Source organism: Protopterus annectens, chromosome 5.part0 (assembly GCF_019279795.1).
Source record: "Protopterus annectens isolate FY-2018-M chromosome 5.part0, PAN1.0, whole genome shotgun sequence".
In the NCBI taxonomy this organism is placed as follows: Eukaryota; Metazoa; Chordata; order Ceratodontiformes; family Protopteridae; genus Protopterus; species Protopterus annectens.
In genome coordinates this window covers 1,484,723,317-1,484,750,651 of record NC_056735.1, presented here as the reverse complement: position 1 = coordinate 1,484,750,651, position 27,335 = coordinate 1,484,723,317, and the positions used below count along the sequence as shown (strand labels likewise).

Below are 27,335 nucleotides of genomic sequence, written 5' to 3'. Positions count from 1 at the left end.
CAGTTGCCCCAAATTTAAATTGTGGCTTGGATGGTGGAAGAGATGGCCTGAGGAGAATGGGAGTGTGTGACTGATGCAGTTTTGTCCATCGCAGAGGAGGAAGTTACATGGTGCCAGTCAATTAATCACTACCATGCAAAACAGAGACTTGCACAGCACCAAACTGATCAGTATCATCGATAACAATTTGTGATACAAAACAACTGACGGTAGCCACTTCAGTGTGTGGGTGGAAGCAAGCACTCATAAAGGGTGTGTTTAAGGTATCTTTCACTGATGCAGATGCTCAGGTCAGCCACAAGGGGTGAGGTTAGGGCCTCATTAGAAATATTCCCATTGCCAGGACGCTAGCAAGCACCCAAACAACTTCCATGGCTGACTGTATGATGGCCCCTCCAATCAGCTCCCCCATTCATGCATACCTCTCAATTGTCCAGATTTCTGGAGAATGTCCAGATTTTTTACCATTTATTTTTAGTCTGTTCCTCTAAAATAATTGCGTTTTTCTGGCAAACTAGGATTGAACTCACTAAATAATGACATACATTTGAGATTCAGACTTGATGTCTATCAGAAAATGCAAGCTAACACAAAACCTGTTATTCTAACAACATTCTAAGTTCATAAGGGCAATATTTAAAATCTGTCAATATTTTGGGTCTTTGCCCCCCCCCATTATTTAAGGCTTTATCCAGATTTCTTGTGTTAAGAAGTTGAGAGGTATGCCTACATGTTGCAAATACCAGCAGGGGGGAATGAATGGGCTCAAGACAAATAGATGGAGTTCCAACAGATAGCAGGTATGGAGGGAAAACATGCAGAAAAAAAGTCATTTGGGCTAAGACATGTTAAGAAGGAATATCTCCTAAGTAATAATGTATTGCTTAACCCAGTCTTTGAATGCAGAAGGCTCTGTCAGTACGCCAGTGCAAGCTGACATGGTTTTGCCAAATAACTATGGTGTCAAGTATAGCACCCATTGCATGTGGGACGATTGAGAAGCTCCAGTCGCTTATTCAAATGTCATAAAAATGCTCTGATGTCATCAGCATCTGTCAATGTCCTGTAAGTTCTATATCCTTGAGAACGTGTTAGAAAGGGGCTGCATTAACTTGAGCTCTTAGTGACGTAACTTCAGGTATACTTAAATGGTATCCACCTTCTTGGGTGCAAAAGGTGCAGTCAATGTCTACCAGGCTACTACAAAGCATCTTTAATGAATGGATCCACAGGAGGCAACCCAGGGAACTTCAATCTTCTATCCCAAACACACCAGGGCTCAAAAGTCAGGCTATGGTGTCCCTCATAAAACTAAGAATCTCTTCAAAGAAGGGACCCTGGGGTGCTAGGAAGGTGGCTAAACTCAGTATCCTTGTCTATTGCAGAAACAATGGTCAACGGATCCTCCAACTCCTTGCAAAAGCCTGAGATCTCACATCCACTGCAACCAGAAGATGTGAAGTCATACATGAGTGTGCACTATGCTCCTCACAAGTATATGATCAGGCAACTGGAAGACATTTATTGAGGATGATGCATGGGGAGGCAGGCACACACTGGGCCTGCTGCTAGCTTCAGAAATAATTTCCTAAGAATGAATTCTTTATAACATGGCCCCAGTTCCCACCAGGCATCAATCTATGAGAGTTATTTACACCACAACCAACAAAATAAGTGATATGCTATTTGCAATACCCTTCAAGCTTTATTTTATTAATTTTCTTATAATGCATATGTAATGCAATATAGATCTGCATTCCAGCTATCAAATATTAAATAAACAGAATGTGAAACAGAACACATGAAAATATCAAAGGCGTTTTTCCTTGTGGGTTCATGAGTTCATAAGGTCAAAATACATTCAGTGAAAATACTTCCAAAAATATTTCAGATATTTTCATGTGTCTCATTACATACTGTCGCTCTTTCATATGCCATGCACCACGTGAATATGACACACATTTTCTTGGTAGCCTTGTTTTTTTTAAATCCGGAATTACTCCTTTCCGCATTGGTTTCAATGGGATGAGGTAAATCTGTGGTCTATGTACCGAATAAAAATTTACACTGTTTCCACAGATTGTTCTGACTAGGCTGTCTTTTTGTGATTTTCTACACTAGTTTTATGTTGATCTTTTAGCTTTTTTTTAAGTGTCATGTAAGTTGGTGGCATTATTATTATATAGTTCAAGCTTAATAAGTTAATATAGATTAGGAAAGAAAGTAATGCATGCATATAATTTATGTTTTATATTTTATACTTCCATTTATCAAACTACCTTGAAAACTGATTGATGTTTCCTCACTCATGCTGAGGCTAAAGTTGGTCCCATGAGGGTCAGTGATCTGTCCTAGCTAACATATAAATAAACAGTATCAGGATCATTTTCCAAATAATACAATTTTCCCATTGACTGCTTGTCCTTCTGTTTTTATTTTATTTATCAGTTCTACTTAAATTAAAACATAATGAAACTGAAATACATGCCCAATGGTTGATTTAAGATGACTAATTGTTTTCTTGAGGAGTTGTCTTTTTGGTGAACACCATGTGTGTAGTCTCATTTTATTTATATGTTTATTATTTTCAGCTTTACGGGGGATGAGAGAGAGGATTTTACAGTTGTGAAGCCCATGCCCTGGCCCAGCAATCAAGGAGCCTCAATCCTCACCACTAACACCAGAGAGGGCGTCTCATATATGAGGAAAGGATAACAAATACACATAGTAAAGTGTAATTTCAATTAAGAGCACACAGAGATCACAGTCAGTCTGGGGCTGGTTGCTCCTTTGCTCTCCAGGTCCCCAATAAGACTCCCCACTGGCACAGCTATAGGGTCCAGATCTCAGCCTAGTGGGCAAGCTAAAACCTCTAGCACCCTCTCTGTCCAACCAGTGCTTTGCGTCTCTGCCCAAGTAGCTATCACACACACACTTTGAGAAGAGTTTATACAACCACACAGACACTTCTGGGGAAGGCTGGCACAGGTTCTCCAGCTGTGCTCCTTTTTCCCAGACTATACGGTGGTACCAGCTGCCACCACCCACTAATAATTATCAACTACTCAAATGCCCTTAAAAGGGTGTCCAATTATTACTGTGTAATATTATTATCCAAGTGGTAAGTGTGACTAAACAGTCAAAGCTTATTTGGAATGACTTGGACAGTAAACTCTATAAATATGCAATGTACTCTAGAGCTTAAATTATCTCTACACAACAGCCACAGTGGAAAGGTTTTAAAATATTTAATAATAAATTATTAAAAACACAAGACAATACTTTCTACTACACAGTGCTAGTCAAGAGTTCAGAGATCACACAGAAATACTTAAAATAAATCAGTAGTACAGTTCCGACATCACAGCAAAACACAGTCTAATCTTTCTAGTTCCTAGCTATTTCTAAAAGAAAACACAAGTCTAAGATAACTTGCATATGAGCAAGACAGTGCTGTGAGTTGGATGATCAAGACAAAAATGTTTAATGCCTTCTGATTCTCTCTGTTTAAATTGAAATTGCCATTCTGATAAACATTACATCACTCTTTCACTTTCCTGGTGTTCCCAGGCTTTCAGATACTACATTCTTTTGTTATCTTGCAGCTGCAGGAAACTACATCAATAAAAGACATTCCACATGTAAACTCTAGTAATTATTAATTAAGTTAAAATAATAGGCAGGAAGCCTTCATCTAGCTCATCTGGAGCCAAATTGTAAACAGCAAAGACAGTCATGAAATAATTTGAACTTCAAAGGACAAACAAGAAATGCTTGTCTTAGCTTTCTTTACAGCAGAGGGCAATGTTGTTACGTTCTTTTAAGTTCACATTTCACAGCATATTCTTTCATTTAAGAAAACAAGCTTGTATTTCAACATTTATATTCACAAATGACACAATTATCTGCATAATTCTATCTGGCTAGGCTGGCAGCCTTCATATTTCTCCCCCTTGGAGAACTTAAGCTAGTTTTTCAAGTAACCCTTGAGAAATGCCGCTTGAGAAGGTCAGGTCTATCTGAGTATACCTACCCCATTCCCTGTCTTGATAGCCCATCTGCAATGGCATTATTATTCCCAATGTGGTGCTGCACTGACATATATGCTTGCAACCTTAGGCTCCATCTTAGCAACTTGGTATTTTGCTGGCTGGCTCTGTTTAACCATATTAGGGAGTTGTGATCTGTCATAACAGTGAATTTCCTTCCATATAGATAAGGCTGAAGTTTCTGCAATGCCCACACTATGGCTAGACATTCCTTTTCTACAGCTGCATAGCATTCCTCCCTGGGTTAGAGCCTATGACTGAGATAAACCACTGGGTGCTCTTCCCCCTTTGAAGAAATCTGGCTAAGTACAGCCCCCACCCATGGTTTGAAGCATCCATCCACCTGCACAACAAATTCTTTGCTGGAATCTGGACTGGCTAACAAAGGGGGTTCTCCCAAAGCTTCTTTAAGCTTCTGGAATGCCTGTCATATGCTGGGGTCTACACTACCTTTTCTGGCCTGTTCTTTCTTGTCAGGTCTGTGAGGGGAGCAACTATGGTACTATAACTGATAATGCCCTCGCCTGCTTTTTAGTAACAGGCGCAGGCCATACCTGAATGGCTTCTACTTTGGCAGGTTCTGGCCTTATCTTACCACTCCCCACTCTGTGTCCTAGGTAGGAGACCTCTGCCATACCCACCTGACATTTGCTCAGCTTAATGGTCAACCCTGCCCTCTGTAGTCTGGCCAGCACCTCCCTGACATGCTGAAGGTGCTCTGGCCAGGAATGGCTGTAGATGGCAATATCATCTAGGTAAGCAAGGGCAAACCCTCCTGCTCCTGCTAGGATATGATCTACCAGCCTCTGGAAAGTTGCTGGGGCATTCTTCATCTCAAAGGGCATCTTTGTGAACTCATGTAAACCAAAATGAGTCACAAAGTCTGACGTCTCCCTAGCACTGGGAATCAAGGGCACCTGCCAGTAACCCTTGGTAAGATCAATGGTTGTAAGATACTTAGCCCCACCCAGCTGCTCTAGGGCCTCATCTGTCCTAGGCATGGGGTAAGCATCCGACTCTGTGTGACTACTGAATTTTCTGTAGTCCACACAGAACCTGGTGCTGCCATCCTTCTTTGGCACCAGAACCACTGGGGAGACCCAGGGAATCTTGAATCACCCCTAGTTCCAACATCTCCTGTACCTCCTCCCTCAGAGTCTGTTTGACTCTCTCAGGCACTCTATAAGGGGCCTGCCTAATAGGCTTTTGGGGTACTGTATCCACCTGGTGCCACACCAAGTAGGTACACCCTGGTTTCATAGTGAACATGTCCCCAAAATCCTGCAACACTGCTTGGATTTCTCGAACCTGGGTAGGAGATAGCTGCTGGGACATTGCTACCCCTTCCACTGAGGTGTCAGCCCGAGCATCACTGAGGAGATCAATCCCCAGACCTCCCTCAGACTCCTCCTGCAATCCATTGCAAATGTTCAGCACAAGGGCCTCCCTATCATGGTAAGGTTTCATCATGTTAACATGGTACAATTTGTGCCCCTGTCTTCTGCCTAGCAGTTCCACCATGTAGTTAACATCACTTACCTTTCTTACCACCTTGTAGGGACACTCCCAAGCTGCTTGCAGCTTGTTGTGTCTGACAGGAATGACAACCATTACCTGCTGCCCCACAGCATACTCTCTAGCTCGAGCATTCCTGCCATACCACACCTTTTTCTGTTGTTGGGCTTCTGTCAGGTTCTCCTGGGCCAAGCTCATGAGTTCCCTGAGCCCTGTCCTGAGGTTTAGGACATATGCCACAACAGACTCCTGGTGAGACTTGCACTCACCTTCCCACTCATCTCAAATTAAATCTAGAGGTCCCCTCAACCTATGCCCATACAGCAACTCAAAGGGTGAAAAAACTGTGGATTGCTGGGGAACCTCTCTGTAAGCAAGCAACAGATTGGGAAAATATTTGTCCCACTCCCTCTTAAACTTATCTGCAAATGCCCATATCATGGACTTCATTGTTGAGTTTAACCTCTCAACAAGACCATTAGTCTGGGGATGGTAGGGGTTGGTTTATATGTGCTTCACCCCACAGGATTTCCACAGACAAGCCAGCAGTTCTGACATGAAATTGGCACCTCTGTCAGTTAGTATTTCTTTTGGGAAACCTACCCTGCTGAAAACCTCTAACAAAGCATTTGCCACCTTCTCTGCCTCAATGGAGGACAAAGCCACTGCCTCGGGGTATCCTGTAGCATAATCCACTACCACTAGGATATACTTTTTCCTTGTGGAAATTGGGGTTCTCAGTGGACCCACAATATCCATAGCTACCCTCTGAAATGACTCCTCAATCACAGGCAAAGGCATCAAAGGAGCTCTCACCTTGTCTCCTGCCTTGCCTACCTTTTGGCACTTCTCACAGGTCCTGCAGTACCCTGTTTCATCTCTGGAAATTTCAGGCCAATAGAAGTTCTGCATAATATGCCTCTTTGTACGTTTTATGCCCATATGGCCTGCAAAGCGTATATCAAGGGCTAGGGCTAGAAGCGCCAGATGGTAGGCTCTAGGCACTACCAATTGCTGTACTCTCTCACCTTCTATCCCTCCCTCAGGGGTCCACTCTCTGTATAGTAACCCTTTGTCCCAGTATACAGATTCCTCCTTTCCTTGAGAATCAGGTGCCTCCCTATCTACCTGCCTCAGGCCTTGCAGTATAGGGTCTGAGAGCTGAGCCTTTCTCAATGCTCTCCTTGTAACCCTTCCCAGCTCCCCTTCCACAGAAAGTCTGTCATCCTCTGACAGTGGTGCCTCACTGTCAGCCTGGGTACTACTACTCACCTCTACCTTTGCAGTCACTCTGTCCAAGGGACCGTCAGTACCCACAAGCAGCTGTGGCTCACCTTCAGTCTCACTGCTACAGCGTAGCTCACTCCCTGAAGAAACCACCTCAGCAGTCCTGACTGCAAGTACGCAGTCTGTCTGGGTCTCCCCCACATGCTTGTCTCTTAGCCTGACCGAGTGTAACTGCATAAGCACATGGTACTGCCTCATCCAAATCCTTCCCTCTCAGGACATTTGCAGGATTGTAGTTTAGTACCCCAGTTGTCTCAAGACAACCTACTATTGGCATTTTGTCTTTCCCACTTACTGACTCCCTCACCTTTTGTTCCCCACCTTGCCCCTGTGGACAACTGGACATGTACCTGGACTAGTGGCTTCCTCTGCTACTGGCAGATTCTGTTGTGGCAGTCTGTGCTGCCCACCATGGGTTCCTTTAGACCCATGAGCAGTACTGGGGGTCCCCTTCCCATGCAGGGTCTCTCTGCTTGCCAGGTATATGTCTCCCTTCTTCCCCAACTCATCTGAAGTAGTACATTGTCTATCAGCTAACCAGACCCTCATGTCCTCAGGCAAAGTGCTAAGGGCCTGTTCCCTCACCAAAAGGTCTGCCAGCCCTTCAGAAGTGGTGACCTGACATCCACTCACCCACCTATGGAAATAAGTGCACAGTTCATCAACATCTTCACACACACTTTCATCTGCCTTGCGTCTATGCTCACGAAACTTCTTCCTATATGTTTCAGGTGTTAGCTTAAACAGTTCTAAAAGACATTTCTTAACAGCAGTATAATTAAAACATGCAACGTCAGACAATTTAGACAATGCAGTTACAGCATTACCATGGAGTAAGTGGGTCAGGAACCATTCCCAGAGTCCTTGGTCAACTTCATACTGTTTACATACCCTCTCAAACATATGAATAAAACTATCAAAATTATACCTCACTTTAAACTGCGGAAGAAATTTACTGACCTTTTGTGCTTCTGGGGTCCAGTTACTCCCTTCCCCATTACCTCCATGACTCTGGCAAAGAGTCAGCATCTCCTTCTCATGCTGCCTCCTGCTTTCCTTGTTTCTCAGCTTGCAGACGTAACAGCTTCTTATTCTCCTCAGCCTGCATATGTCAGTTTCTCATTTGCTTCTAATTCCACATGCCTGGGCTCCAACTCAAGTCTCTTTAGCTCCAGCTGGATTTTTACGTCCACTGCAGAAAGGTTAAGCTGTCCATTCTCCGAGGGTATTATATCTCCACTGCCAGTCTGATTGTCCTCCTAGTTGCTGTTTTCTGATGCAGCTGTAACCAAGGCCGCAATCAAGTCTGCCTTAGTCAGGTTTCCATGCACCAGTCCCCTAGCCTGGCACATCCCCACCAGCTGGCTCCTTGTCAGCTTTCCATACTCCTCACTGACATGCTTAATGCCTTCTGATTCTCTCTGTTTAAATTGAAATTGCTGTTCTGATAAACATTACATCAGTCTTTCACTTTCCTGGTGTTCCCAGGCTGACAGATACTACATTCTTTTATCTTGCAGCTGCAGGAAACTACATCAATAAAAGACATTCCACATGGAAACTCTTGTAATTATTCATTAAATGAAAACAATAGGCAAGAAGCCTTCATCTAGCCCATCCAGAGCCGAATTGTAAACATCAAAGACAGTCATGAAGCAATTTGAACTTCAAAGGACAAACAAGAAATGCTTGATTTAGCTTTCTTTACAGCAGAGGGCAATGTTGTTACACTAAGTTCACATTTCACAGCATATTCTTTCATTTAAGAAAACAAGCCTGTATTTCAACATTTATATTTACAAATGCCAGAATCATTTGCACAATTCTATCTGACTAGGCTGGCAGCCTTCACAACAGTAACATTTTTGATTGTCTGATTGACTGGGAAATTGATGATGCAAATAAGTTGCACATAAATGTGAGAATGATAACAATACAAACATTCTAAAACAAAATACATGGATTTATTAAGCCCTGATACCTTGGTTTACCATTAACATTTGCATACACATCTATCTATATGCACACACACACACACACACACACACACACACACACACACACACACACACACACACACACACATCTATATAGAGAAACACATTAAGATATAACATCTGTTTTGTAAATCAAAAATTACTGCAACTGATGGAAAGGTGTGAGTGTGTGTGTGTGTGTGTGTGTGTGTGTGTGGAAATGGAGAGGTGATAAAATAAGATCAGGTCTGGAAAAATAAGTCAGCTCACCAGCTATTAGTGCATGAAGCTCATCATCCAAGTTTCTCAGCCATCGCAGGATGCAGCTTGTACCCTAGGAAAAAACAAAACAGTTGGTGAATGACTACAGGATTTCACAGGAAAACAAAGTGCATCCAGTGCTTGACTACTGTTGCCCCATGTTGATATTTCTACACCCTATATATGTATAATAATTGCTTCTTAAGGAAGCTAATGAGTAGCTTCATCTGTTTATAATGGGAAGTTAAGCCCATAATCCTAGAAGGCACTGCAAATACATCTGTCATTTTTTTACTAAGTCTTAATATCGGATTTATTTATATGGTGATAGTGGTGCATTCTAGGCACTGACTTTCAACAATGTCAGATACTGCCTCATAGGCTTTGAAGAAGTCACAACAAGATAACCTACAAAAACTAGACTATTAAGACAATTCTGGAGGTTCTTTGGAATAGTTCAAGTTTTCCAACCATAGACGTTTTCTTGAAAGGAATGTACCTTTTCAAGTTGCTTCAGGTAGCTTCTTGGGAGGCTTTAGCATACAGGCTTGCATACAATAAAAGGGCTGGATCAGTGATACCAAAGTTGTACAATGATCTTCCAGGAGTGATTAGATATGCCCTTTGGAATTAAATGGGCTTCAGCATACTTCTCTCTGACTTTGGTAAATACCCACTCGTAAAAGCAATGTCTATTGGCTTCCCCTGTTAGGGGTCGCCACAGCGGATTACAGGTCCACAGACTGAACTGGCAGAGGAGTTTTTACAGTGTTGAGTCGCCAGCGCGGTACCCAACCTTCACAGATGGCGCACGCATACACACACACACGCACACACACTCGCACCTACCTGCATGTTTTTAAAACTCACTTGACCACAGGGAGGAAATGCAGACTCTACACAGAAGGTGCTTCAGCTGAGAATTGAACCGAAGAACCTCTTGCTGTGAGGCAATAATGTTAACCACTGCACCACCACTGCCATGCAGTAGATACTCACTAGTAAATGTTTAAACTGTTGTCTAACAAAGCCCTTAGATCTTTAAAGATGGTGTCATTATTTTTATGACTTTACCTTTCATTTTGTAATCATAATTCATGCCATTTTTGGTAAGGTTTACAATGCTATATTTCTAAACTTGAAAGGTAGGGTAATTATTTTTACACCCGATATCTATTCTTTGAAAACATCTTGGAGAAGTTCAGCATCTTTTACTGAAGTAAACAAGCTACTTAATCTGTAATCTTTGGCGTTTCTAGTTATAAAAACTCACTTTCCTTTTTAATATCTGAGAAAAAGATCCCAAAAGAAGTGGCCCCACTATAGAGTCCTGTGGGACATCAACGGTAATTCCAAAAGGGGTGAAAAGGTAACTTTCCCATTCTGAAATGCAGTATTTTGTTGCTTAACCAGCATTTTGCTCACTGAACTGTGTATGGATGGGCAATTAATATGTCAATTATCCTCTTATGAGGAAGAGTGTTGAGTGCCTTAGCAAAGTCAAGATAAGCAGCATGCACTGTCAGTCTTTCATCAAGTGCTGCTTTTATCTCTGCAAAGAATGCAATGAGAGCCAGAGGGCAAGCTCTAATCATTCCATCCCATTTCTAACAGAAGCAGGTCTCCTGTGGCATTTTGGGTAAGTTCCAGTGTGACAATTCTTAAAATTTTACATTGAATAGTGATTAGGCTAATGGATCAAAAACTATTTGGGTTTGATGTGACCCCCCCCCCAACACTCCATGAACTGCAGCTTGCCAACACATACCAGGGATGTGTTCATGGTGACACAAAGGGATGAAGCCCTGACTATGGTCCAGGTGGCTCAAGTTCGAATTGTAGCTTGGGTACTTGATGAAGCAGGAAGGGAAGATGGGAATGGGGTACACATGCATAAGGCGGGTCTATATTAGTTCACCGAAATAGTATTCTGGCGAACACCTATTCAGCAACCTGTAATCAATGAAAATTGCATCAGTAATTCATGGAGTTTACTAAGAGCAACAAAATAGTTGCCTGAAGCACAACAAACCAATTTTCAGTTGACTCAAACTCACCCAAGTGGGGGGTGAAGACGCCCACACCCCCTAACTCTATATACCAACTCCAAGATCACACTACAGTGGAGAAAAGGGCAAAGTTCTGTAGTTGTCCATTGTGATTTGGGCAATTATTTTGTTGCCCTTAGTGAATTCAGTGAATCGCTGAAACGAGTTTCGCTGATTACGAGTCGCTGAATAGGTGTTCGCCAGAATACCAGTTTGGTGACCTAATACAGACCCGCATAAAGCACACTCCCATTGCCTGAAATTCCTGGCAGAAACTGAAAAAAAACAACCACACTGTGCTGTTTGAGGCTGGTCAGGGCATACTGCAATTCAAAAGTGAGGAACACTTTAGCACTGACACCCACTGCATATCCCATCCTCAGGATGTTACTGGGCATGCACATAATGTGTGAAAAATTAAAAAAAAAACAATGCTGATCCAGGTTTCTTGATTTCCTCATCACCCCAAGACATAGGTTGGGTTAGCCAGAGGGAGGTTAAGGCAGGCCTGATTGAACCAGGGGTTAAGTATAGGACTTGGAAACAGCTGATCATCAGTGCAAAAGAAACATAAACCAAAAAAAAAACACAGGGGTTTTACCTACTGCACCTGACAGAGTTTATTTAAGTTTTCCTTAATTAACTGCAGAAAATAACCAGCTGCATCACATGGCCTTAACAAATTTGAAATTTTTGGGGGGTGGGGCAGCAGTTATCATACCTGTAATTAATTGACATTTTGTTCTGTAGCCATAGAACTCTGCCACATCTTTGCTTACTGTGAAGTTACAATAACACTTTCTTTTTAAATATGTTTGGATTGTCTTATGGCAAAGTTTCCTTGTTTGTTAAGCACGTATTAACGTTAGTTTTCACTTTTAATTTTCTGAAGTAATTATAGTATATTTTATTATTTTTGGGCTTTGTGATAAAGCTGATTTGATAGGCACATATGCAAGACTTAACAAGCAAGTCGTTTTCTGTAGTATTTAACCTTTATTTTTCACATTAGGACAGTTTCTGAAAGCAAAGCACTGTGCTTTCCCATTAGGGCAATTTCTAAAAGCGCATTACTATGCTCATTTTTCTGCTGTATGTAGTATTAATTCTGTGCCTCAAACAAAGAAAGTGCTCACTGAATTTACTTGTAACAATTCATGAAAATCAACCATGAGAATTACATATCATAGCAATCAAACAAGGGAATAAGTTAACCTTCTGCAAGTTATTAGGTATAATTATCAATGACAAGATAAAAATGATTACCGTATAATGTATCATACACAAAAATAATAAATTACGTATGTTTTATAAAACAAAATAAAATTAAATCATATCTCACAAACAAGGCAATGTAGCCAACCACAAATACAACACTCTTTCCCAGCCTGCCAAATCTGCAGAAAACTGTACAAGGTAAACTTCAGCAATGCTGTCATAAAATAATAACATTTGCTGCTAAACTACCAAACAAAACACATCACTGTGTAGCCCTCCAAAAACTACACTGGTTGGAATGTAAATGCTACCTAAACTATTATAGACTGAGATAGCCAACAACATTGTTTACAAACAAGTAAAAAACAAACAGTTCGACACATTACAAAAAAGCACAACTATTCAAGGTGGCTCAGATGAAAACTTCAGTGTTAACTCTATAGTTCCAAATCAAAGTCATTATGAGGAGTTCTTACCTAGCCAAATAATCTATAAGGGGCCACAAGGTCCATCTCCACAGAACAAAGCAAATTTCTCTTTTACACTCTCGAAAATATGCTTGGGTTTCTGTGACAATTGAGAAAGTTTACTTCATAGTAAAAGTAGGTCACAGAAACCCAAACAACCCCAAAACACTATACAGTGCTCTCAAAGCTAACTCTCCCCTTTCCGATATTCTCTGAATTCAGCAACCTCTTCATCCTCCCTTCAACCAGCCTCACCACTTTACCTTCCACCTTTCTACTTTAAACAAATCAAAGCAAAAGACATTAAACTGCTATTAGAACAAATCCCACTACATTAGTGGTTCTGAAACTATGCAAGCTGGAAGACCCCTTTTATAAAGGAAATATTTTGGTGGACCCCTATATTTTGGATTGTGTTTTTAGACTATTAATGAATAATTAATAAAAATAAAGCAACATTTGATTTAAAAAAAAAAAATTATATTTCAGTGTTTCAGCAACAAATTCAGTGCCTGCTACCTTTGAATAATAAATTGCCTATTTTACATTAAAAATGGTAAACTGGTAACATTGCAATAGACCGGGGAATGGATGGCAAACTGAAAACAGGTTCATAGTTACTAGGCATCTCATCTAAAGGAGGACATACCCAGGACTGCAGCACCACACCCCCTTAAAATACAACACAGTATCAGCAGTCCATCTACATGGTGTGGGAGCAGAACCCACAGCCTTCTGCATCAAAACATACCTGTTGTGTTACTAACACTGCTTTAAATTCCTATACCACAATAGTGATATAATTTGCTAAACAAAACAGTCAATTTCTTGAAAATGCACTTGAAAGTAAATTCCTTGAAAAATGCACCTGAAACTTGGTTCCTTGAAAAATGCAACGTTAGTAGTTGGGGTAAGAATCAGGATCTTCTTTCCTTGTAGCTAAAGTACTGGGTTTGAGCCTAAGCAAATTAATAACCACCTGCTAACCCTAACTAGGGTATTTCACTTTCTCACACACACCTCAACCTCTTAGTGCAAGAAATCTGGACAAAGCCTAAAATAAATAGGGATAAATTATAAATACTGCTCTCATGAACTTATATAATTGGTGGAATAACAGGATTTGTATTGGTATGCATTTTTCTATGGATAAGAAGTCTAAAACTCAAATGTCTGTCATTATTTAGCAACTTCAAAACTTTTTATGAGGAACAGACAAAAATATGGGGCAAAACTCTGGACATAACCTGGATAGTTGAGGAGTATGCTACCTTCCTTCTAACACGCATACACCTCCCCCCCTTCCTCTTACACACACACACACACACACACACACACACCATACATCTCAACCTCTTAGAACAAAAATTCTGAACAAAGTCTGTCATAATGGGGGGGGGAGGCCCAAAACTAGGGACACATTTTAAATAGTGCTCTTATAAACATAAAAAAGTTGCTAGAATAACAGGATGTGTTAGAATGCATTTTTCTGACGGATATGAAGTCTGAAACTCAAATGCGTGTCATTATTTAGTTTTAGTAACTTTAATCATCCTAATTATTTGTCAAAAAAGGCAATTTTTATAAGGAACAGACCAAAAATATAAGGCATAAATCTGGACATTCTGTGAAAATTTGTACAGTTGAGAGGTGTGACACACACATATACCCTCTACTTCCCTCTTACACCACATACCTCTCAAGCTCTTAGACTTTGACTAGATTAGAGCAAGAAACTTGGACAAACTCACAAATAATGGGGGGACAAAGGCCAAAAAATAGGGACACCTTTTAAATATTGCTCTTTCAAACTTAGAAAGTTGATAGAACAAGTTTTGCATTAATATGAATTTTCTGAATTTAGGATATGAAGTCTAAAGCTCAAATGCCTGCCATTATTTTCTGACTTCAGTCCTCAATGATTTGCCAGGGATTTGCCAGAAAAACACTATTTTATGAGAAACAGACCAAAAATATGAGGCAAAAATCCAGACATTCTGCGAAAATCTGCTTAGGATTTACTCAAACGTTGCTTAACAAAAAAAAAAAAAAACACTTTCAGGGTCTTCCAACACTCGCTCATGAATTGCTGCAACAAGGTCTTCAGGATCAGCTTTGCGATGCTAGGAAGAGGTGCACGTCTCTGCGGCCAGCCTAAATCCACCACTGTAACATGGAGGGAACAGGACAGTTCATTTAAATTTCCCTCCAAGTTCCAACTATCAGGCAGAAAACACAGGGCAAGCAAGCAGCTACTCAGCCTCAGTCACAAATTCAGATGTTATTAGGTCTTCTTCTTCCTTTTTGTAAGGGCAAGAAGCTGTTTAGCCACGAATGCGGAAATTAAGCTGCTCAGCCGCAAACATGGAAGTCTTGCTGTTTTCTTCTTTTTTTTACTACAGCAAAGTCAGTCACTGGGATGCTGCAGAAGAGGATGCACGGACCCTTACAAATTACCATACGGACTCCTGGCTGTCTGCGGACCACAGTTTTGGGAATTACTGCACTAGATGCTTCCAGTGGGCCAGACAGCCTTTAGTAGAGCATGCCATTCTCCTAGAAAACATGGTTGAAATTGGAGTTATCCCCAGAGCTTCAGAAGGGTTCTAAAACTTCCTTAAAATAGATGCTTTAGGCTGAAGACTGTAGCATCCTTATCAAACGAGGTTTCCATCATCAAAGAGGTACCTCAAGATTCTATCCTTGCTCCCTACTTTTCTCCATATTCATTAAAAAAAAGCAAAATGATCTACTCATGATATTATACGATGATGATGATAATGTAATATAGGTCTAGCCTCTCCCACACAGTTACTTAAAAAGGACCATCTCTCACACCCCCAGCACCAAAGAACTACTATTTAATTCTAAGAAAACCAAAATTATAGGTTTAGAAAAACCTCACAAACTGCAACAGCCCCCATCACCACCCTCATAAGACACAAAGAAAAACCAAGCTGAACCTGAAAATGGTCAATATTCATCAGTCCATTACAAATAAATAAAAAAAAATAATAAACATATTGATCAGTATATTACCCAGGTAAACAAATATGAATAAATAAACAAATTGAACAGACACCCTCAAATACTTAGGAATCTAGCAAGACCAATATTAACAACCTAGTCTTTTGGGCATTGAAGATCTCCCATTACTTCTCCCCACCAGTATAAACTACTATACGAAAAGGAATATTCCTTTCCAAGCTCAAGTACAGACTTCCTTTAACTGGAGCTTCACCCAGCAAAAACCTGACATCTCTCCAAACAAATTTGTTGGTTCATTGCAAATGCCCATATGTCAGAACACCACTATCAACATCATCACTAACAACATCATTTCGAAAACTGGTTGGTTACCATTTAAACAAAGACCTAATCTCCTACTTGCTGCGCACACATGGATATATATGTGTGTGTGTGTGTGTGTGTGTGTGTGTGTGTGTGTGTGTGTGTGTGTGTGTGTGTGTGTGTGTGTGTGTGTGTATTGCACCTAGGTGATTTGGTCACATGTGACATCCCAACTTCATGTAAAAAATGGGAAATAGGGAATTGATGATGACTCCAGCAGCTACAAATCTGGTCACCACCACACTCACCTAAAACCTTAGATCTGACTCTCAATCAGAATTTAGTCTTCAAACAGAGAGGATAAAGCTACAATGTACTAACCACAGCTTCTACGTCTTTGTTCCCAGCTTTGTCCTCCTGTGCCCAACTGCTTATAAGACCTTACTAACTACTCTAATTTCAGACCACAACTTAAAGCACACCTTATCAAAGCAAATTTAAACGCTTCAGTCAAGACAACACAACCTAACAACTTCATGCTTTTGATTATGCAATGCTCAACACAGCCATTTCAGCTATGGCTTTGCTTCTTTTCTAATGCTTTATAATCTTTGCATATCTTGTCTTTACTATTTTTCCACACAGTTATATTTGCAACTAAAGTTAGATTACTAAGACTTGACTCTGTATTTTCACAGTGTATTTATACTGCAGTGCTGTTATTACATGCTCAATTTATCTTAGATCTTAATTGCACTCTTAGTTACCTGTTATTTCCGAACTGCATAGTTTGAGCCTAAAATCTAACCACTAGGATTCGTGCTATAGCCAAGTAATCAAGTGTGAATAGATTAAGAAAGAAATAATAAATGCTACAACATTCCTTAATCAGTTGAAAGAAAATTTCACTCAAAAGTGGAACTACCAATTACACAAAACATAATAATGCTAAACTATTAAGCCTGAACATTAATAACTTACTATACTGATGTCAAAATTAGAAATATAGCTAACACAAATTCTTTTAAGTAAATTTATCCTTACTTTTCTACCTTTTTCTACTTCGACACTTCCTTATTTTCTTTTTTCATTTTCTTTCCTTTCTTTATTTTTACTTTCTCCTCTCATCATTAAAACCATGCTCTGTTGGATGATAAGGGTGACCTGTTGCCCTGACAATGGCCTGGATCTTCATATAAAAATGCAGCAAAACACAGCTTAGTATCAACGTTATGGCAAAAACAAAAAAAAGTATACCTCTTGTTATACCATGTACCATAAAATGCCTAAAACACTGCAGTTCCCATCAAGCACCTTACTCTGTGAACATTTTCATTTACTTAAGGCAAACTGAAGTCATTAATAACTGTAAAATGGTGTTATATACAGCCAGTTGTCAAATTTGTTTGGATTTATTTGGATCCTACATGATTCTCCATTACTCTATGCACATTTTAATTTATATTAATAAACTGGATATGAGCGCCTTCTGTGTGGAGTCTACATATCCTCCCCATTCGAGTGATGTTAAACACATGCAGGTAGGTGCGTGCGTGAATGGGTGTGCCTTCTTTGAAGGTTGGGTATCGGGCTGGCAACTCAGCACCATAAAAATTCACTGCCAATCAAGCCGAAAGACACAAACAAAACTGGATATTTTTCCGTCTACTTTATCATTGTTAGTGACTTTTACTTGCAACAACAGACTAAATCCTATGCGGTCTTCTGGAATTGACTAAATTATCTTTACTTACCTTTAAAGTAAGTTGACATAAGTACTGACAGATGGTAAGGATAATTATATTATATTATTATTAATATTTAATTAATTAATTAATTAATTAATTAATTAATTATTATATCAGAAATTAGCTCCAAAGAAAACATTCAAATCAGTCCAACCACACACACTAAACTGCTAGGCATAGAAATAGACAATAACCTGAGATTCGACATCCACATAGCACAAACCATTAAGAAAGTTAATAAAAAACTTGGTCTCCTCTACAGGAACAGTTTATGACATAAAGCACCAAAGTAGCCATCGCAAGGTCTCATCTTCTATCCACCCTCCTCTATGCCTCTCCCATCTTGACCAATCTCCGCCAAACTGATCTAAATAAAATGGAATCTTGCTACAACAAGATTGCCAAGTTTGCTACTGAAGCCTCATATAGGTCCCACCATTGTCTATCCCTTAAGCAACTCAAATGCCTTGAGTTGCCTCATATACTTCTACTCAATCAACTCTCTGTAGTGCACAAACTCTACTACCTTCCTGAGATAACTCCAGCATTTCAGCACCTAATTCAGCCCCACATTCCCTCTAGAGCCTTAAGATCTAGTAACCAAAACCTCATAACTGTCATCAAACATAAAAACGAAGCTGGTAAGTCCCTCTTTGCCAGCACCATTGCCAAAACCTGGAACACACTACCAAGCCAAATAACTTCTACCACCTCCTTTAGTCAATTCAAAAAACTCCTGAAAACCCACTATCTAAGTAACTGGCTATGCTCATGCCACTCACCAGGCTAATACATATTAACAGAATTTGTCAGGGAACAGCCATGTATAAACAGTTTCTCCCCTGAAAGCTTCCAAACCCGTATAGATTTATCTTACAAAACATATAACTGCAAAAGAAAAAAAAATGTACCTCTGACTGTCTACTGTAAGAAATGTTAATCACTAGCATGATGTCCTGTTGTGTGTATATAATGCTATATGTATGTTTGTTAATGACCAGCATGTTGTCCTGATGTGTATATACGCCATATGTATGTATGTTCTACTTCTTTTTACTCTCATGTAATGTATTGTAATGTGCAGCTTTTCTCCCCAGGCCTCCGCTGAAAATGGACCTGTGTCCAGTCGGAGTTTCCCGGTAAACAAATGTAAAATGAATAAATAAATAAAATTAATTAAATGCTGTTAATCAGACTCACTTGGATCTCACAGAAATTCCCGCTACTGAATTCAAATGCTCATTTTGTAATAATGAACTGAAAACCACCCAAGATGCAGCACAACCCAGAGCCCAGGCAGATGTGTCACTGCTCCTGTGAGTACATCTGCAACTTCCAATAATCAATTAAATACTATGCAGCCTGTCCAAAATGATCAGCAATGCAAATCCAAACACCAGTATTTAATGAAAAAAAAATATGATAAGTTATAAAAAATATCACCTCCCTTGTTAAGAAATGTCATGTTGTTCACCACTGCCAGCTAATAACATCACTGCCTGTCTGTCTCATTTATGGCTTGCTTCTAATTCCAGTAACTATGCTATGTATCTGGAATAAGCAAATTCCTTGAATTTAGTTTTACACTGAGGCCTCTTCGGCCTTCTTAATATGTTTGCTGACACTTCTCCCCTTCGTTCATGCTCATAGTCCAATAATCACTAAACTCTGGAAAGCTTAATACAATACACCATCTTAAAACCCTGATACCATGGCCTTCCATTAAATCACAGGTTACAGTATATTAACCACAAAGTCTCCATTAAATTAAGAGCGGCATTTTGTGCTTAATTATATGCAGCTGTAATAAATGACACTTTTAAATGAGCTAGACAGACCACCAGCTGTTAAAATAATATTTGGAGAAGGCAAGAGATCCAACTACAAGAGCCAGTCCAATTACCCAAGCATATTTGACATTCTTCAAGTTCCCAATTATCCTCCTTGGACATTAATGTACATGTACAGCCAAAAAGAAAGAATATAAGGTAAAGGACCAGATGAGAAGGCAAGAAATGTGGAAAATGCATAAATATAGTTGCAAGTATAGAAAAATTCTGGAAGAACCTCATGTTGATCAGGATAGAACTCAGGAATGGTTAAGGAGAGGCGAATTCAGACCAAGAGATAAAAGGTTAATATTGGTGGCCCAAGATAGTGGGCTACGTACACGTTGGTTTACAAAGTCCATTGAATATGTGGGAGAAACAGACAAATGTAGGTTTTGTAAAACAGAATTGGAAACAGTTGCGCACCTCATTGCTGGTTGTGACATTCGAATTGCCAGGGCCGGTCTTAGCAAAAATGGCACTCTAGGCGAAGTAGTGTTCCGGCACCCCTTAAGCCCCACCACACCACACTTACGAAACACCCTATATGAGCTATACCCACAGGTAGGTCAATCCCCAAGAAAGCCACTCCAGTCATTTCTTTAAATTGTTTAAATGCATAGGAAAAAATATACCTTGTAATGTAGTTAAACTGCAACTACCTTTGCGTACGTATTTCCTACTTTAAATACCAGAGCCGGATCATGGTGAAATATGGCCCTAGGCAGGGTAATAGACTGGCCCTCCAGAGCAGCCCCTTCTGCAGCAATGCCCTGCCCCCCCCAAGCAGCAGACCTCTCCTCAGTCATTCCACTGTTTGGCTATTTCTCACAAGTTACCATACATACTGTTCAAATCTATCAGTGTGCATACTGTTCTCTTATTTGCTTCTACAATGATTACAATATATCTAAATAAAATAGCACAGATAGCCATTTGCTAAACAAACAATACAGTCTCACAATGAAAACAGACTTAGCATGAGCAATAAACTTCTCGGCCCTTGAAACTCACATTCATTAAGACAGCACGAAAACCCACATTCATAGAAAATGCATCTGGCCAGTGGAGGATTAAGTTTACTTTTGGGCTGTTTTCAAACCATAGGCTCCTTGCACACTTTTTGAGGGCCATGCATACATGTATTTATTCTTTGATTCACCTTTCTAATTCTATTCATTTATATTCCTTGTATACTACAGCACCACTTGTTAGAATGTGCTTTAAATTTGTAGTGGTAAACATTCTTTAATAAAGAAAGAAACAAAATGTATGAACCAATAATGACAAAACTGCCCAATTCAGAATATTTCCATCATAAAAGTCTACTCAAACTTCTGTCTTTACAGTCCATCAATATCAGTAAATATGCAAAATCTCTGCAGAAGTAAAAGCCATCTAAATAATTCCACATTAAAGAGATCTGTAACTAAGGTACTCCTAGAAGGCAGGTGTCTGCCAAAGTGCTAGTGTCTTTGTGAATAAACTTGTTTTTTACTGCCTTTTTAGTTGTTTTGCTTTATGCACACTGTGCACATATCTGCCCTTTGCACAGATGATTGGATGACGTGTGTGTGAGCACATACACAGTTACATATTTTCTGTACACTTTGTCAAATGTGTATTTATTTGGCAAAGAGTACAAGGTGCCCTTTAAGTCAAATGTTTATATTGTCAGCACACACTGCATGTTGGATCATTAAGTTCTGCAAGTTTAGGAGTTATGCATGTGTGCGGGTAAACAGGGTTTTGGGGTCAGAGTTAGATTAAGGGAAGGGTAGGGGATACCTTTAGTTGCATTTGTATGTTTTGCAGTGTTTTTGCAAGTCCTTGGGATTTAGGGTTAGTTACAGTTAAATTAGTTGATAGTTTTCATGGTATATATGTTTGGTGGTGTGTGTGTATGTGTTTTGTAGTATTTGTGCAACTGCCTGGGATTTATGGTTAGAGTTAAGGTTAAGCTAGGTGACAGTTTGCAAGGTATATATGTGTGTGTGTGTGTGTGTGTGTGTCTTTTCTTGTCATGTTTAATAAGGAAAAGGTTTTTGGTAAGGTAATGTGTTGGGCAGGGGTTAAGGACCGCAGCAGGATTAGGGTTAACATACCTTCCTCAAGTGTCTGCCCCCTAACCCCAGCCAGACATACTACCTTAACAAATACCCTTTCCCTAAAAGTGTCAGTATTCTGACAAACTCTGCGTGCCTGTCTGTAATATAGGAGTATTGGTTTCTTTTTTATTGTTTGATCAGAAAAGGAAAGTATTTTCCTTCCTTTTTTGCCATTTTCCTTCTCACATTTTCTTTGCAAGTGGGTTTTAATGTGCAGACATCAATGTTTTGAAAATCTGTGTTTCTGCACATTGACCATTAATAACACACACAGTGTGTGTGTGTGTGTGTGTGTGTGTGTGTGTGTGTGTATATATATATATATATATATATATATATACACACACACACACACAGATAATATATATATATATATATATATATATATATATATATATATATATATATATGTGCACACACACAAATATACACACATTTATACATACACACACACACACACACACACACACACACACATCCACACCCTCAAAATATAAACACTACTAGATGACTCTCTTTCATGGGTCCTAATTTGGGCTAGAATTCATCAATCATAAATTAGGAACTTTTTGACAACACCCCATGTCCAGAAAGGTTTGTATGCCCAGCTAAGGCACTGACTACATGAGTGAGCACATACATTTGCAAATCAAGAAATGGCAAAGGAGATTTGGCTACACATTATTAAAGCACGTTATATGAGAATATACACTTGCAGAAATTTCAGGTAACTCTAAAAGCAACAACTAACAGAAGAACCACTTATACACAGGGAAACTGCAGGAAATTATTCCTGACCAATCAGGAAGGACTTATGTCAGATCATGTGACACAGTAAAAGCATATCTGTTACATCTGTGAGAATCCTCTTTGACGGGCCTTAGGTTGAGATGAATCCCAGACAGTACCAGCAGAATTGAAGAAGCTTAAGGACTGGTCACAGCCAGAGCTCATATGGGAAGAGGGGAACAACACTAGGCAGGCAATAATGAGGGCCATAAGATACTTTGCTATATACACCTTTAAGTAGACACTTAAAAGTTCATGCCTAACTTTTTAAGCATAAAACTGCATGCCTCTCTTTTCAAGCACTTTACCTTAGAAAAAGAGTAGGGCTACACATGACAATCCTTAGGCAAATTTATGCCCACCCATCTAATCATCAAGACTAGCCTTAAAGTTAGTCAAAGTAGTACTCTGTTCGACCTTTCGTGGTAACTTATTCCACAGGCTTGGAAAATATTGAGTTAGTAACCTCTCTTGATAACAGCAGCAGCTGACATAATCTCTAAGGTCTACACCTACCATACAGCCCTGAGTCAATAAGCTACTGGCTGGCCAGTGTCCAGTTGCCCAGCTTGGGTTACCTGAGATACCTCCGTTGAGTGAAAGCTGGACATAAAACCAGTCAACCTGCCAAACATCAGCTAAGAATTGCTACACTCAGTGTAGACTCGTTAACAGGACTGAGCTTGGAAGTAGATGACATGATGGTAAGGAGAAGGCTGGACATCCTATGTACTGAAGAGATAAGATGGAAGGGGCAGTGCAGCAAAGCCACTTGGCTTGGAATCCCCAGTCTACTACTCAGGAGGGAAGGACAGGCTACAAATGGTGTGGGAATTGTGGTGAAAGAGAGACTTCAGAAGGCAGTGAAGGATGTCTTCAGAATTAGTGATAGACCCACGCCAATCAGACTCCAGCCTAATAGGGCAGTATTCTTAATCTCAGCCATTGTTCACAGCAGGGCTGAAATAGTGAGGAAAATAGTGCATATAGACAAGACTTGCAGGATCTACTAGATAAAGTGGAACAACATGAATTGGTGTTAACAATGGGTGACTTGAATGCACATATCAGGACAGTCAGAACAAGGTAGGGGGACTGCCTAAGTCCACAAGGGTTGGGCAAAAATAAAGAGGAGGAGGCCATTCTAGACTTATTTCTGGCAAATGGCTTAACAGCAGCCAGCACATAGTTCAGAAAGAGAGACATGCAAGAGTGGTGAACATGCAACTCAGGTAGACTTCCTCCTAGTAAGGAAAGGGTAATGGGGTAGAATCAGCAATTGCAAAGTCATACCCAGTAAAACACTGGGCCCACAGCATAAACCACTGATTGCTGCAAGCAGTAGTCACAGAAGGCTCTAAGATTAATGGAGAACAGGCTGAAGACCTGGAAGTTAACTGGAGAGAAAGCACAACAGTTTAAGGAATTATTTAGAGCTCTAGCAACTCAAGAAGAAGAGGAAAGTTGTAGAGTTGAAAAGGAATGGTAGTATCTCAAAACAGCAACTGATGGTGGAATTCAGAAGTCCAAGAAGTCAGCAAAAGAAAGGAGGAGTGCAGGGGAAAGTGGGGATAAAAAAAGATGGACCAGGCTAGGAAAAAATACAAGTTGACTAACAAAGAGGCTAAACAAGGAGTTGCAATAGTCAAGAAGAAGGTATCAGAGGCACTCTACTTCTGGAAAGTGAATCAGAAGATGGCACAAAAAAACTATATCAGGTTGCAAGGCATAGACAGAAAGATAAAGAAGACAGTCAGACACCCTTCATAAGAGATGCCAGCAAAAAACAAATCATGAGTCCACAGGACATCAGACTGCAGACGGGAAGGAGTACTTTCAACAGCTTCTGAATGAAGAAAACACCACAGAATATGTACTGCCCCAGACACAGCCTACAATGGGGGAAGAGGAGACCACCACAGAAGAAGCAAGAATAGCACTAAGGAAAATGAAGCCAGGGAAAACAGCAGGCGCAGATGAGGAAGATATGACAAACATGCTGGGTGAAATAGGGGGGACATTTCTCCTGAGGGTACACATAGCAGTGTGAAGAGAAATGCGTATCCCAGATGACTGGAGAATAAGCATAATGGTGCCAGTATACAAGAACAAAGGAAAAATTCACAACTGTGGGCAGTACAGAGGCATCAAACTCCTGTCGTATTGCATGAGGACAGGGTGACTGATAAAATAATATGCAGAGTAGTAGAAAGTAAGATGGGAGAGGAGCAGTTCAGATTCAGACCAGGATGCAGCACAGCTGACCTGATGTTTGCAGTGAGACAGATAGTTGAGAAAAAGCCAGAGATCAGGAAAGAAATCATATGACAAGGTCCCAAAAAAGCTGATCTGGCCAGTTTTGTGGTAGCTCAAAGTTCCAGAAACTTTGGTAGAATTAGTGCAAGCTATGTGCAAGGACCCAATGAATCTAGTAAGAACAGTGTTCAGTCTCCCACTGGGGTTCCCAGAGAGAACAGGTGTGCATCATGGTTCAGCTCTTAGCCCACTGCTGGTGACCGGCTCAGAGCTTAACCATGAAGCACACCTGTTCCCACCAGGAACCCCAGTGTGAGACTGAACACTGTTCTTACTTGAGTCATTGGGTCCTTGTACATAGCTTCACTTCCCCTACCCTTTGCAAAAGTTCTTGTTCAGAGTCTGTCTGTAGTGCCACATCATCTGCATACACTATCTTCGTTGATCTGTCTCCTCCAAAGCAAGACACAGGTCACTCTGAAGCAGCCTGTACACTACTGAGTGTATACTGGTAGTCATGCTAATCTATCAGGACAGTAAAAAGATTTAAGGCCTTTGATTTTCTTGGTTAAGATATCTTTTGGGGCATTTCAAGCTGAGCAATATGCTTCAATTTATACACCCCAAAAGTGGGCATTGTATTAAATGATAGGTCAGATAATGGAAGAATACAGTGGCAGGATCGCTTCTTCAAATGACAAAGACATTACCTTGGAAATTAACTGTGCCAGACAGAAGGATTTCCTGACTAAGATGGAAGTATGATTACTGAATGAGAGAAAACTGACCATATAAGTGCCCAAGTCTGTTATGAACTTATCTTTCTAAAAGAAATTACCATTTAAAGCATATTGGTTGTAAAAAGTTTTTTTTTTACCAAATGCTAATACACTGTACTTTTTACCATTTAACTTGAGACTGTTTTCAGTACACCAGGTATTTGTATATTCCATACCTTGTTGGACCTATTTAGTATCAGCAAATGAGGGGATAGCCGTGTCCAACTTGCAGTCATCAGCAAGCTTGATCAACCACATTTCTGGGATATTGGCCCAGATATCTGCAAAGTAAATGCCAAACAGAAGAGGTCCCAGCACTGACCCCTGTGGTACTCCATTAATTATACTTTTATGTTCTAAGAGAGTGTGATGAGAGTGTGAGGGTAATGCTACTCAATGTTCGAAGTCTAAATCTCAAAATGCACTTCCTCGAGGCACTCCTTAAAATGGAGAACATCGATATCTGTGCAGTGACTGAGACCTGGTTCAAGGCTCTAGAGAGCACCCCTGCACTACCAGGCTATAACTCATACCACACTTTTTGGCCACCTAACCTGGACTGGAACACCAAAGGTGGAGGTATGTCCATATTCATTAAGGATATCCACATCTCCAGGCTAGCTGCTCAGCATAATGCATCCGAGGTTATCCAAGTGCATCTAACTCTGGGCAAAACTGCAATCCAAATTGTAGCTTGCTGGAGATCCCCCACCATACCTCAGGATTCCCACTCATCTTTTCTTGATATACTGGAAATATTAGGGTTCAACCAAACAGCCTAATAATGGGCGATTTCAACTACCCCACCATTAACTCATGCACCAACTCCTTCGCACAATGCTTTCTAGAATTCACAAATTCCAATGTCCTGGATCAACTTATCCACACCCCACCAGGGGCAACAATATCCTAGACCTAGTCAATACCAATATGCGTGACCAGTGTTTCCCATCTGAAGTCAACTCCTCATTGGTCAGATCCGACCATAAGCTAATCACCCTAGATATCCACATCCAGCCCCCACACCCCATTAAGGAAACCACGGTGAAAAATTTCTCCAAAGCCAACTTCATTCTTCTTAAGACAGAAGTGGCGAACTTCATGACAGCCACGCAGGTGGACAATACAGTTACGACTGCTGAATCCTACACAAATGCACTCTATAAGCACTTACACAGGTGCATGGATCGTGCTATCCCAAAAAGAACCAAGACACTATCCTCCAAAAAAAGGAAGCCATTCTGGTGGTCCCCTGCCATAACCAAACTCTACAACAGAAGGAAGAAACTGTTGCAAAAGAGAGTACAATCCCATGAGTGGAGGAGCTCCCTGGTCAGCCTCAGTAAGAAGCTAAGGTCCATTATAAGATCCTTCAAAGCTAGCTACGAAAACAAAATCACTACTGATTCTAGGGACAGCCACAAAGCATTCTATAGCTATGTCAAAAATCTCAATGGCAACACCCAGATCTGCTCTGAGTTACAGCACAATGGCATGCAAATTACAGAACCAACTGATATTGCCAACATCCTGGCAGATAGGTTCAGTGCTAACTTTACCCCCCTTTCACCCCCTAAAGGGCCCATATCTATACAGGAAGAATGCAGAGTCCCTGTAATCACAACTACGCAGGTAAAAGCTGCACTCTCTAAAGCCAAAAACACAGCATCCATGGGACTGGACAACATCCCAGGCTGTGTTTTACATGAACTTC

General features: G+C 40.4%; 1 protein-coding gene across 1 annotated transcript in view; it reads right to left on the bottom strand.

Moving 5' to 3' along the window:
• The window catches only part of TMEM135 (transmembrane protein 135), a 2,670,197-nt gene that overhangs the window by 130,357 nt on the left and 2,512,505 nt on the right, over positions 1 to 27,335 (bottom strand). Inside the window, exon 11 of the mRNA XM_044071311.1 lies at positions 9,098 to 9,161. Coding sequence (XP_043927246.1) covers positions 9,098 to 9,161 — 64 coding nt within the window. The remainder of the gene's footprint in view (positions 1 to 9,097; positions 9,162 to 27,335) is intronic.